Raw genomic sequence first — 13,430 nt, 5'->3', positions numbered from 1 at the left:
TTCTTTTCTTTTTTTTTTTTTTGCCAGTCCTGGTCTTGAGCTCAGGACCTGAGCACTGTCTTTGGACTTTCTCAAGGCTAGAGCTCTACCACTTGAGCCTCAGCACCACTTCTGGCTTTTTTCTATGTATGTGGTACTGAGGAATCGAACCCATGCATGCTAGTACTCTACTACTAGGTCAAACTCCTGGTCTGGCATATGTTTTTATACAGTAAAATAATTATTGCTGAACTATGCCTATCAATTTTGATAGTTTATAAACACTTAATATAGCCTTACAGTAATAGTGTAGATATTTAAAGCAATTTTTGATGACATTTATTCATACTGTTTTAATTTTTTTCTTAACAGAGATATGACAGAAGTTGTACATATTAAAGATAGGAAGGAAGCAATTCATGAATTAAAATATTCACCAGATGGAACTTACCTTGCTGTTGGCTGCAATGACAGCTCAGTTGATGTATATGGAGTTGCTCAGCGTTATAAAAAAGTTGGCGAATGTGTTGGATCACTTAGTTTCATCACTCACTTGGACTGGTCCTCAGATAGTAAACATTTACAGACAAATGATGGACATGGGAAAAGACATTTTTATAGGATGCCAGGTAAAATTTTCCAGCAAACTAAAGCAATAGTATATAGTTTACAGATTTTTAGTGTCTGTACAATATTTTTTAATTTTGCTAGAAATGAAATATAGCTTGGTCATAGGAAACCAAAGATAATCTAAACTAATATTTCTGGTATTGTGGCCTTTATCATGATATTGTCATCCTTTTGTAGTTTTTCCCTCTCTACTCCAGATTACTAATATATAACTAGCATATAAAATTGTGTGTGTGTATATATATATATATATATTTAGCATATATAATGTAATGTATATACCTGCATTGTACACTATAAAATAGTTGCTACCGGGGCTGGGAGTTTGGTAGAGTGCTTGCCTAGCATGCACGAAGACCTGGGTTTGATTCCTCGGTACCACATACATAGAAAGTGCTGTAAATAGTCTTGTGGCTCAAGTGGCAGAGTGTTAGCCTTGAGAAAGCCCAAGGACAGTACTCAGGCCTTGAGTTAAAAGCTCCAGGACTGGCCAAAATAAATAAATAAATAAAATAATTGCCACAATCAAGCTAATTAACAGATCCATCACCTTACAGTCACTGTTGTGTGTATGCTGAAATCATGTGCCTTAGGATGGCCTAGAAATCATAGCAGTTCTGCATTAACTCCCATGTCCTGGAATTATAAGCATACATCATTAAACCCAACATGTTCTAACATTTAAGATCTTCCTCTGATAGCCATTTCAGGCATACCATTTGGCAATTATGATAGTCAATATACTATATATGGGCTGGTCTGAATTCATTCTGTGTAGCTGAAGCTTTATACCCTTTGACCAACTTTTTTGCATCCTGACCACTTTTCCCAGTCCCTAGAAGCCAGCTTCTGAATGGTTTCTTAGTGTCAGCCTTGAGCAAAATAGCTAGAAAAAGCATTCACGTTGTAAGCTCAAGGAAAAATTAAAAACATTGTGACTATTAATAATATAGCTAACAAACTTCTAAAAATAGCTCTCATCAAAAACCTATTTATTTATGTGATAGTACTGGGGTTTGAATTAGTTTTGAACTAGCTATACAGGTATTCTACCATTGAGCCATGTTGTTAGCCCTTATTAAAGATTTAAAACACTGATAGTCACAAAAGAATAGAATCTATCAGCAAAGTACTTCATTTACTATGACACTTAGTAAACTAGTCACTATTTTCTGAGAGCCTACTTAATGAGACTTTTCCCCATAATTAAATTAATGCATTTCCCTGAAAGATTTTTCATTAATAATCTAGGTACAATGAATATTTACTGAGTTCTAAAAATCCTCTTGTCAAATGAAAATATATTCTTTTATAATCATACTTTCATTTTTAGTTCTTTTTTCCTTAATTATTGTAGCTTAGATTTTCTTAATATCTGATTTTTTTCTTATAATTTAGGCTATATCTAATCTGCATCATGATTGAGTAAAATTCAGTTTTTATTATTTTTATTCATAAGTGGAAGTTGTACAAGGAAGGTTCATTGTGACATTTCCATATGTGCATATAATATATCCCATACTCATTCCTTCTATCATTCTTTCTTACCCTGATTCTCATTTTACAGAACAGTTTTTAGCAAGTTTCATTGTTGTGTTTTCACACATGGATACTTGGACCGTATCCTTTTACATTCACTCTCCTTTCACCCTCCCCTCTCCAGCTGATACTGCCTACACACCAATAGAGCTTTACTTTATTATCATTCTTTTGGACTTTTTTTTTTAGTGTGTGTTAACTGTACCAAGGAGTTTCATAATTTTATAAAACTTTTATTTTCTACATGGTTGAACCTACTAAAGTAACAATCACATTCAAATCTGTGTGCCTCTGAATCAGTATAATTTTATCAGTAGCCTTGTAAAAATCTCTTGCAATGGGCCAGGAGTTTGATCTCGTGGTGCAGTGCTTGCATAGCATGCATGAAGACCAGGGTTCGATTCCTTAGTACCACATACATAGAAAAGCCGGAAGTGGTGCTGAAGCTCAAATGGTAGAGCTTACCCAAACTTGCTTACCTATTTATGTGTTGAGGTAGAAAATTATTTAAAATTTTCTATTGCTAATTTCAGTTGCACTTTAAGCGTTAGTTTAAAAAAAAGAATGAAATGAAATCACTTCCTAATTTAAGTCTAATTTGCTTTTAGGAGGAAAAGAAGTAACAAGTAAAGAAGAAATAAAAGGTGTTCACTGGGCTTCATGGACATGTATTTCAGGACTTGAAGTAAATGGAATTTGGCCCAAGTATTCAGATAGTAACAATATAAATTCAGTAGATGGAAACTATATTGGCCAAGTTTTAGTTACAGCTGATGACTATGGAATTGTAAAATTATTCCGATACCCGTGTTATAAAAAAGGTATCTTTGGGGGGCTGGGAATATGGCTTAGTATTAGAGTGCTTGTCTAGCATGCATGAAGCCCTGGATTCAATTCCTCGAAGTGGCGTTGTGGATCAAGAAGTAGAATACTACCCATGTGGAAAAGAAGCTCAGGCACAGTGCCCAGTCCCTGAGTTCAAGCCCCAAGACTGGCAAACAAAAAAAATATATTTTTTCTTTCAGAACAATTTATTCTCTCTCTTATAAAAAGACATGTTCTTAAAATATGTATATTAATACACGAAGAATTTTATTTTCGTCTGGCCACTGGTGGCTCACATCTGTAATCCTAGCTATTCAGGAGGTTGAGATCTGAGGATCATGGTTTAAAGTCAGCCCCAGAAAAAAATCCCCGTAACACTCTTAATTCCAGTTAACTACTCAAATAGAGCTGTGGCTCAAAGTGGTAGAGTGCTAGCTTTGAGTAGAAGAGCTCAGGGACATTGCCCAGACCCTGAGTGCAAGCCCCACAACCACTAAAGAAAATATTTTGCTAAATCAAAATATGTCACATTTATTTTGGGATATGAAATTTTATTGGAAGATTATTTTTAATATGTTATAATGACTAGACTAGACTTCTTTTTAATGAAACATTTTCCTCCACACTTCCTGAAATTATTCATATCATCAAACTATGCAAAAATGATTTAACTTTTCTTATGACTTATTACCTGCAATCATTTAGTTTGCTGAATTTAGGTGTTTTGGGAAATACTTTTCTCAGGTTTTACCTCTAAGAATTTTAAGTGTGTAATCAAATGTGACACAGGTCACATTTTGGAACATTATTGGCTTGCTGACTGGTTTTCATTTGTTAATGTGTTTTCGCTTAAAGTCTTAGAACATAGTGTTTTGACATTTCTTAATTTTGAGCAATAGTAAGATGTAGAAATAGGTTTTATTATTGATTATTTTCTTTTTTTCCCATCACTTGTGGGACTTAAACTCTGGGCCTGGATGCTATCCCTGAGCTCTTCTACTGAAGGCTACCATTCTACCACAGTGCTACTTCTTGTGGTTTTCTTGTGATTAATTGGGGATGAGTCTCACAGACTTTTGTGCCCAGGCTGGTTTTGAATGGCTGTCCTCAGATCTCAGCCTCTTGAGTAGCTAGGGTTACAGGTGTGAGCCACCAGTGCCCAGCCTATTGGTTATTTTCTATATAGTCTACATATTATTACTTTTTTCTTGGATCTCTTCTAAAATTAGGATATTAATCGTTCTGTTAATAGAACCTGTGATGATTAAATGAAATGATGTACTAGTAATTTATTTTGTACTTCCATTCATAAAGCAATTTGTGTAAAGAAACAGCATAAAAGTAAATACAAATATAAGTACCATATTAAATCCAGATAAAGTAACAGTCAGATATCAAATGTGAGTCTAATCTTCGTAGAAAACAAAAATAAAGCCAACACACAAAATTATACATTCATTTTAGATTTTTGTTAAATATATACTTAACTCTGAGGAAAATCAACTTTCTTTTGAGATTGAATTTTCAAAATCTTTCCTGTGTAAAAGTCTCTATATTAGGTACAGTGAACATATATCTCTACAATATCAACACTTTTAACAGATAGAGTAATAACTTTTACCTGACTTGTTGAAAAATGTCATTGAAGAAATGTTGAAATAAAATAACAGACAGTTATGGGAATAGCTAAAGTATGTGTTACTGTTACCAGTTTTGAACCAGCATTTTTTATCATAATTAAGATAATGGAAGGCTAACATAATGCTTTGTATATATGAATTATTATTTTGTGTATTGATTTTAGTTTACAAAATTAAAGATATATTTTTGTTATAGGGGCCAAGTTTAGAAAATATATTGGCCATTCGGCTCACGTAACTAATGTCAGATGGTCACATGATTATCAGTGGGTTATTTCTATTGGTGGAGCAGATCATTCTGTCTTTCAGTGGAAATTAATTCCAGAAAGAAAACTAAAAGATGCTCTTCATATAGCACCCCAAGGTGAGTAAGCATATACTGCCTAAGCAATATTGTCATCTTACAACTCTAACTTCACTAACTCCAGAATAGCAGTTTTACTCTTGAAATGTGATATAGTTTCCTAAGTTAACAGTATAACTTGTTGGCAGAAATTTTCAATTAAATATTAGGTCTACGTGTTTAAAGTGAGATGTCACAGTATGTGGCATACAAAGTACTGTGGGTTATATTTTAATCTATCAAATGATGAGTGAAGAGGGTGTTATGTTATCAAAATGAACATAACACTGTTTAGGTTTTATATATGTTTTTCATTTTTTGCGTGTAGTATTTTTAGTTATCTTTCATGTTAATTATAGGTTATATCCACTTATATTTGCACAGACATTTAAATTTGGTGTAGCGGTCATTGGGGAACCAGTGAAGGGATTTAAAGGAGCTATTGAGTTTGCAGTGAGTGGAGAGGAAGATAATCTGTAGTACAGTTTACTGACATCTGTGTCACTTGAATAGGTAATTCCATTTGATTGTTTTATGGCTTGTCTCCATGTCAACTGATAGAGTCAATTCTTAATCATTACTTTACATTGCTATTTTGAAAATGAATCTTCTTTAAACAAATGGCATTGTATTTTTAAAACACTACAGAAACCTTGGCTGAGTCTAATAGTGATGAATCAGATTCAGATCTTTCTGATGTTCCAGAACTGGATTCTGAAATTGAACAAGAGACACAACTCACCTACCATCGACAGGTAGTTTTCTATTATCACATGATTTTTTTTTCTGAAAAGTTTACTTTCTCCTTTTCTGATTCTCTGCTACTTATCTATTGTTGATTTTTATAGCTTTTTAGTTTTCCAAGTATTGTATAACTATCTGTTTTCCCCCTTTATGTAGTAAAGCTCACTTGTGTAGTGTTCTTTTATGTTAAATGCTCGATATACAAGTATGCCTGCATTCTGTTTGCCCATGGCTTTTCCCACTTATACTCTTTTGAAGCATAAAGATTTCTTGGCTGGGCAATGGTGGCTCATACCTGTAATCCTGGCTACTCAGCAGGCTGAGATCTGAGGATCGTGGTTGAAAGCCAGCCTGGGGACTAAAGTCTGTGAGACTCATATTTTTAATTAACCACCAGAAAACCGGAGGTGGCCCTGTAGCTCAAGTGGTAGAGTGGTACTCTTGAGCTGAAGAGCTCAGGGGCACCGCCCAGGCCCAGAGTTCAAGCCCCACAACCTAGGGGAAAAAAAGATTTCTTGGACACCAAATATATCTTTTTCAGTGTAATTTATACAAAATAAGAATTACTTTTTTAGGAAGTAAAGTTTGTGAAGTACTCTCTTACTGAAAACTATTAGCAGCTCATTAATAGTAATTACAAGAATGAAAAGTTATATTAGGAGTATATGAACACCTTTATTCAAATATAGGCTAAGAATATTCCCACTTATATACATTTTTAAAGGTTTACAAAGAAGATCTACCTCAGCTTAAAGAACGATGCAAGGAGAAACAAAACATCAGTACTTCTAAAAGAAGAGATCAAGCTCCAGGAAATAGTATTCGATTACACTTTGTTCATGGGTATGAAACTATGTGATTTGGAATAAGTTACTTAGCCTCTATTTCCTCTTCTGTAAGTTAGAAATAATATTAGTGGAGACTTCCAATATCATCTGCCATGTAGTCAGTTACTATATTAATTTTTATTAAATAATTACTGTATGCAACTTTGGTGTTATGTTTGTAGAAATGGACACATTATGTTCAAAAATGTAAAATATAGATATTATCTTGACATGGAATAATGTGACATTTCTACCTGAGCATTCTGGTTCTCCTGTTTTAGTTTCAGTAAAATACTCATTTCTGGGTTCTGAACATCTAGCAGTACAGGTCACTTGTTTTAGCTTGGCAATGACAGACTTTCCAGTATTACTTTACCCCTTAGCCAGCATTCATTCTCTTAAGCAGACTAATAATGCATTCCAAAAATTTGACCAAAAGGATTCATTAAAAGGATTTTCCTGGGCTGGGAGTGTGGCCTAGTGGTAGAGTTCTTTCTTAGCATGCATAAGGCCCTGTGTTCGATTTCTCCACCATATACACAGAAAAAGCAGAAAGTGATGCTGTGGCTCAAGTGTTGCAGTGCTAGCCTTGAGAAAGCTCAAGGACAGTGACTAGGCCCTGAGTTCAAACCCCAGGACTGACAAAAAAATAAAGTATTTTCTTGCCAGGCCTAGTGGCTCACTTCTGAAATTCTAGCTAATTAGGAGACTGAAATCTGAATATTGAAGTTCAAAGCCATCCTGGGCCAGAAAATCCATGAAATCTTATCGCCAATTCACTACCAAAAAGCCAGAAGTATAATTATACTTATATATGCTATATAATTGTGGCCCAAAAGACCATGAGACTATTTATCTCCGGTTAACCACTAGAAAACAGGAAGTGGTGCTGTGGCTCAAGGGATAGGGAGGTAGCCTTGAGCTGAAGAGCTCAGGGACAGCACTGAGGCCCAGAGTTCAAGCCTCATGACCAACTAAAAAAAAATTATGGCTCAAGTGGTAGAGTAATAGCCTTGAGCAGAAAAGCTCAGGACAGCTCCTAGCGCTGGCACCAAAAAAATGATTTTTCTTCTAATGTTAAAAGAGGCAGCATTTCTATTCAGTTGTGATTTATGAATTGGTATCTTTAAAACACAAAGCAAAGTTGCCATAGGAATTAGTGACAATTTTTTTTTTTTTTTTTGCCAGTCCTGGGCTTGAGCACTGTCCTTCGGCTTTCTCAAGGCTAGAGCTCTACCACTTAAGCCTCTGCACCACTTCTGGCTTTTTTCTATATATGTGGTACCAAGGAATCGAACCCGGGTCTTCGTGCATGCTAGGCAAGCACTTTAACCACTAGGCCAAACTCCCGGCCCACATGAGTGACAATTTTAAGAAGATTTGGCTTATTTTTCCTGGCTAACTATTTTAAATAACTTTAAACCTATTTTGGGGATATATACTATATCCTCCTTGTTCACAGTAAGAGTTTGGGAACTTTTGCTTCCTTTCTGCCTTTATTGTGATCATTTATTTCCCTTCTCAAGTCAACACTGTTGTTCAGTTTCTGAAATAAAAGTAAATGGGCAAATAAATACAAATAAATGTTATTTGTATACTCTTATTAAAAACAACCTGTTTTGTTTTATAGCATCAAAATTTAAAGCTAGGTGCCTATGGTCCTTAGCTACTCTGGGTTCAGATCCAAGGATTGTGTTTTGAAGCCAGCCTGGGCAGGAAGGTCTATCTCCAATTAATCACCAAAAGGCCAAAGGAAAGCTGTGGCTCAAGTGGGGTAGAGCTATCCTTGAGCAGAAATGCTGTGGGAAGATGGGTGTGGTGGCTCACGTTTGTAACCCTAGCTACTCAGGAGGCTGAGATCTGAGGATCAAAGTTCACAGCCAGCCCATGCACAAAAGGACCTGAGACTCTCATCTCCAATTAACCTCTAGAAAATGGGAAATGGGGCTTTGCTCAAGGATAGGGCAGTAGCCTTGGGCTGAAAAGCTCAGGGACAGTGCCCAGGCCCAGGGGTAGGGTGGTAGCCTTGAGCTGAAGAGGTCAGGGACAGCTCCCAGGCTGAGTTCAAGCCCTAAGATTGGCACCAAAAAAATTAATATTATATTGATGCAAATGCTAATAGACTCAGTTTACTTTTCTGCATTTTGCTGTTTTCTCTTGTTATTATAGAGTGGATTTAATTATTTGTAATCTGAGAAATTCATAAAAACTTTTAAGATCTGAGAAAATTGCATTAACTTTCAATTATTATTTATCCTTTAAAACTAGGGATTAAATGAAGAGAAGGCACCTGCTTCTCTGTATGTTCTGTATTGACCATATAAAAGGCCAAAATTAATTATATATGATTTGTCTTTCTCTATTAGTTACAGAGGCTATGACTGCCGGAGTAATCTGTTTTACACTCAAATTGGCGAGATTGTATACCATGTGGCAGCAGTGGGTGTTATTTATAATCGACAGCAGAACACACAGCGTTTTTACTTGGGTCATGATGATGATATTCTCTGTCTGGCTATTCATCCTTTGAAAGACTATGTGGCAACAGGCCAAGTAAGTTTCTTCGAAAGATGAAGTAACAGTAGGCCATATATATTAGAGTTTTGTTGGAGTTTCAGGTTACATTCTTTCACACACATATATACATGTGTACATACATTCATACATACATATATATACATACATTCTGTCTGTCTGTCTGTCTTTCTGTCTCTCTTTTTCTCTCTCTCAGAGAGTGGGGGATTTGATTTAGGAAATGTAAAGAATTCTGCCAGCCGCTAGGAATATGACCTAGTGATAGAATGCTCACCTAGCATGCATGAAGCCCTGGGTTTGATTCCTCAGTACCACATATGCAGAAAAAGCCAGAAGTGGTGCTATGGTTCAAGTGATAGAGTGCTAACCTTGAGAAAGCTCAAGGACAGTGCCCAAGCCCTGTGTTCAAGCCTTGGGACTGGAAAGAAAAAAAGGAAGGAAGGAAGAAAGGAAGGAAGGAAGGGAGGAAGTAAAGAAGGAGTTACTATTATTATATTATTACCTAAGGTAATGTAATAATAAACTACTTCAGATGTTTTATGACAATATAGCATAACTATGATGATTGTGCTTTTTACTTGGTAATCATGATAGTAACCTGTTTATGTTTAATGATGTAGATAGCTCAATACTAACATAGAAAGCACTCAGAGTCTTGATTGATACCTCTCTGTACTGTTATTCTAAGAGAAGGAAGGGAAGGATGCATGTCTGCAGATTCTTATTGTATATATTTCACTAGCTTCTTAATGTATATTTATTCTCAGCTAAATGCAAGAAAGTGAAATAAATTCTCCTCATTTATAAAGAGAAGAAGACATTTAGGTCTATCAAAATTAAATTTTAAAAAACTGTGAAGTGTTTCCTAAAATCAGGACTAAAATAAAGGTGCCCATATCCTCAAATATTCAATTTAGTTTTCAAATTCTTATCCAGAGCAACAAGGCAAGGTCAACAAAGACAACAGATACAAATAGTAAGGAGTAAAATTATTCCTCTCATGCAGATAGTGTGATATTCTACGTAAGAGATTCTGTAGATTCTATGGGAAATCCTAGAACTGATAAACACTTTCAGCAATGTAGCAGGATACAAAAAAGCCTGTTTTTAAAAAAATGGCAGCTGTTGGGCCGGGAGTTTGGCCTAGTGGTAGAGTGTTTGCCCAGCATGCACGAAGACCCGGGTTTGATTCCTCGGTACCACATACATAGAAAAAAGCTGAAAGTGGTGCTGAGGCTCAAGTGGTAGAGCTCTAGCCTTGAGAAAGTCCAAGGACAGGGCTCAGGCCCTGAGCTCAAGCCCAAGATTGGCAAAAAAAAAAAAATGCAGCTGTTTGTCTATGAAGCCTACATGCCTGATGCTTTTATCTTCTCAGTCTTTGAGAAAGCACTTGCTTGGTTCTCTTTTTAATCTAAAATCTGAGTTTCTGAAAGCCCACATCTAGTGTCATCTCTTTCATTGTATATTTTCTCCAAAATTTTTGGATTCTCATGAAGTATATATTACCAGGTTTTTTTCCTATTTATCTGAAAACATCCTGTTTTTCCAATTAGTTTGTAAAAGTTAATCTGAATATTTTAGTATCCATTGAATCTACCATAAAATTCCTTCTAGTAGCAGATGCTTAGTCATAGATAGTATAAAATTATAAGATTATTGTATAAGATTTAGAAGTTGCCATAGGTGGTGGGTGGCTCATGCCTATAATCCTACCTACTCAGGAGGCTGAGATGAGGATCATGATTCAAAGCCAACCTGGGCACAAAAGGACCTGATACTCTTATCTCCAGTTAACATCTAGAAAATGGGAAACAGGGGTTGGCTTAAGGGTAGGGCGGTAGCCTTGAGCTGAAGAGCTCAGGGACAGTGCCCAGGCCCAGAGTTCAAGCACCATGACCCACAAAAAAAAAAAAAAAAAAAGAGATTTAGAAGGTATCATGTAGTTTAGTGGTATGCCTGGATATATACTGTGTTTTGTCTCATGAGCTTCCCATACATCACCACTACCACCCCACCTTTTTTTTTTTTTTTTAAACTGTGAAAACTGTGATAGGGATGGAACCAGGGCTTCAAGCATGCTAGGAAAGTGCTGCATCACTGAGCCACATCTTTAGCTTGTTAAGAAAAAAAATCAATCATATATACAGTCTGCTTTGTATTTTATATGTGATAAATCTAGCAAAACTAAAGCTGTAAAATCTCTTGTTTTACTTCCTTTTAACAGATATAAAAATAAGCAGTTATATAAATTCATTTTTATCACTTTCAGGTAGGTAAGGATCCCTCAATTCATATATGGGATACAGAGACTATCAAACCCTTGTCAATATTAAAGGGCTTCCACCAATATGGTGTCTGTGCTGTTGATTTCTCAGGTAAGAGTGTGTCTATTCAATAATGATCAGAATGAGAGGCAATATGTACCACTTTAGTCTAAATCAGTGTAGCTTCAACTTGTTTCTGTAGTGCTCTGCAGGAAAAAAAATGAGAGGGAAAGAAAAATTTAAGAAAGGGGATTCTGTTGGGATAGGTGGGGAAGGGAATGATAGAAAGGATCATATTGATAAGATACATTATATTCAGAAATTGAATTGAAACCTCTGTACAAGTGCTTAAGAGAATTTCTTTAAAGAACTGAAAAGGAGAGAAAGGATTTACTTCAACTAAATCTATCATAACAACTGATTGATAAGAACTCGATGACTACTAAAAGTTAAACGAAAAAGACAAAGGTCAATTATTTTAGTTGTTGCTACTGTCAAGCAAAAAAAATGAACTATCCTGCCTCTCTTTTGAATTTTTTGGGGAGTGGGTCATGGGGCTTGAATTTGGCCTGGGCTCTGTCTCTGAGCTCTTCAGCTCAAGGCTGCCGTCCTGTCCTTCAGCCAAGACCCATTTCCCCATTTCTAGAGGTTAATTGGAGATAAGAGTCTCAGGTTCATTTGTGTGGGGCTGGCTTTAAACTTTAATCCTCACATCTCAGCTTCCTGAATAGCTAGGATTACAAGCATGAGCCACTGTGAACGGCTACATTTTATAATGTATACACACATGCATGTTTGTCAGCATTTGTCACAAGGCATTTTGCTTGAGCACTTTTATCTAATACATTTGTTATTTTTTGCTTGATACTGATAACAACCTTCAAAAAGTAGGCTTTTAATAAACCTACTTTTTTAATAATGACAATGTGATGTAGAAATGCTTGATTCATTTGATTAACTTTATAGCCACTGAGTTCTTAGATAACAACATAGTTCTTATGGTGAATTAATTGAAGTAAATCTGGGTCAGGCATGATTGTCTAGCTACTTAGGAGAGGAACATAGTATATGACCCAAGGCCAGCCAAAATAAAACTTGAGATATTATGTCAAAATAATACTAAATGCTAAAAGGACTAGTAGAATGGCACAAGTGGTAGTGTTGACCTGGCAAGCACGAGGCCCTGAATTCAACCTCCAGTAAAAACCAATTCGTTTTTTTCTTCATCTCCTTTGTTAATTTTTTTCTTTCTCTCTCACTTTTTTCTGAAAATTTTTTTAATTGCCCATAATGACTATTCATATTTATGAAGCATTGTCTAATGTTTTGATACCTATGCATGTTATATGATAATTAACACCAGGTATTTAGTATATCCATCACCTTGTACACTTATATCATTTTCTCCCTCCTTTCCCTTCCCAAACTGATGGAGAAATAAAGTAAATAAAGTTAGGTGAGATGGCATCAAGATTGACCACGTGATTCAAGAAATCATTATTACCCCCCTTTATAAATTCTGTAAAGTTCCCTTCATAGCTGTATGCATGCCTAACATTCATTATTTTTCAAGTTTTAATTATGCTGTTGGAGCATGCTGATCCATTTTTTTTATTATAACATAATATCTGAGGCTGGGTATTTTTGTTTTTGGTTGGTCATGGGCTTGAACTCTGGGCCTGGGCACTGCCTCTGAGCTCTTCAGCTCAAGGCTACTGCTCTACTACTTGAGCCACAGCACCACTTCTGGTTTTCTGGTGATTAATTGTAGATAAGAGTCTCATAGACTTTTGTGCATGACTGGCTTTGAGCCACAGTCCTTAGATCTCAGCCTCCTGAGTAGCTAGGATTACAGGTGTGAGCCACTGTGCCCAGCCCTCTTGAGTATTTTTAATAAAGAGTTTTGTTTAGCTCCGAGTTGTAAAGTATTACTGAAAATTCAAGTCAGGTGATCCCTTTGGTTCTGCTTTTGGCTGTATCACAACATATTAGAATAATGTGCATGAAAGAGACATCACAGGATGATACAGCCAGAGAGATTCAATAGTCGGGCTTTTGTAATAGCCTATGATGATGAAACTGACTCTAACATTATTTTTAAGGT

The 13,430-nt window shown here is 35.9% G+C and overlaps 1 protein-coding gene across 4 annotated transcripts in view; it reads left to right on the top strand.

Moving 5' to 3' along the window:
• Eml5 (EMAP like 5) overlaps window positions 1-13,430 on the top strand; it is a 102,694-nt gene that overhangs the window by 31,419 nt on the left and 57,845 nt on the right. For all 4 annotated transcript variants that reach the window (XM_090344675.1, XM_090344676.1, XM_090344674.1 and 1 more), the window contains exons 9-15: window positions 352-608; window positions 2,757-2,969; window positions 4,810-4,977; window positions 5,605-5,711; window positions 6,425-6,543; window positions 8,894-9,080; window positions 11,332-11,437. In XM_090344675.1, the coding sequence (XP_090200801.1) occupies window positions 352-608; window positions 2,757-2,969; window positions 4,810-4,977; window positions 5,605-5,711; window positions 6,425-6,543; window positions 8,894-9,080; window positions 11,332-11,437 (1,157 nt within the window). The remainder of the gene's footprint in view (window positions 1-351; window positions 609-2,756; window positions 2,970-4,809; window positions 4,978-5,604; window positions 5,712-6,424; window positions 6,544-8,893; window positions 9,081-11,331; window positions 11,438-13,430) is intronic.

The sequence above is a fragment of the Megascapheus bottae genome, chromosome 14 (genome assembly GCF_031878675.1).
Source record: "Megascapheus bottae isolate mThoBot1 chromosome 14, mThoBot2.hap1, whole genome shotgun sequence".
NCBI classification, from domain to species: domain Eukaryota; kingdom Metazoa; phylum Chordata; class Mammalia; order Rodentia; family Geomyidae; genus Megascapheus; species Megascapheus bottae.
Note: the sequence above shows the minus strand (reverse complement) of the source record. Positions and strands in the feature narration are given on the sequence as shown.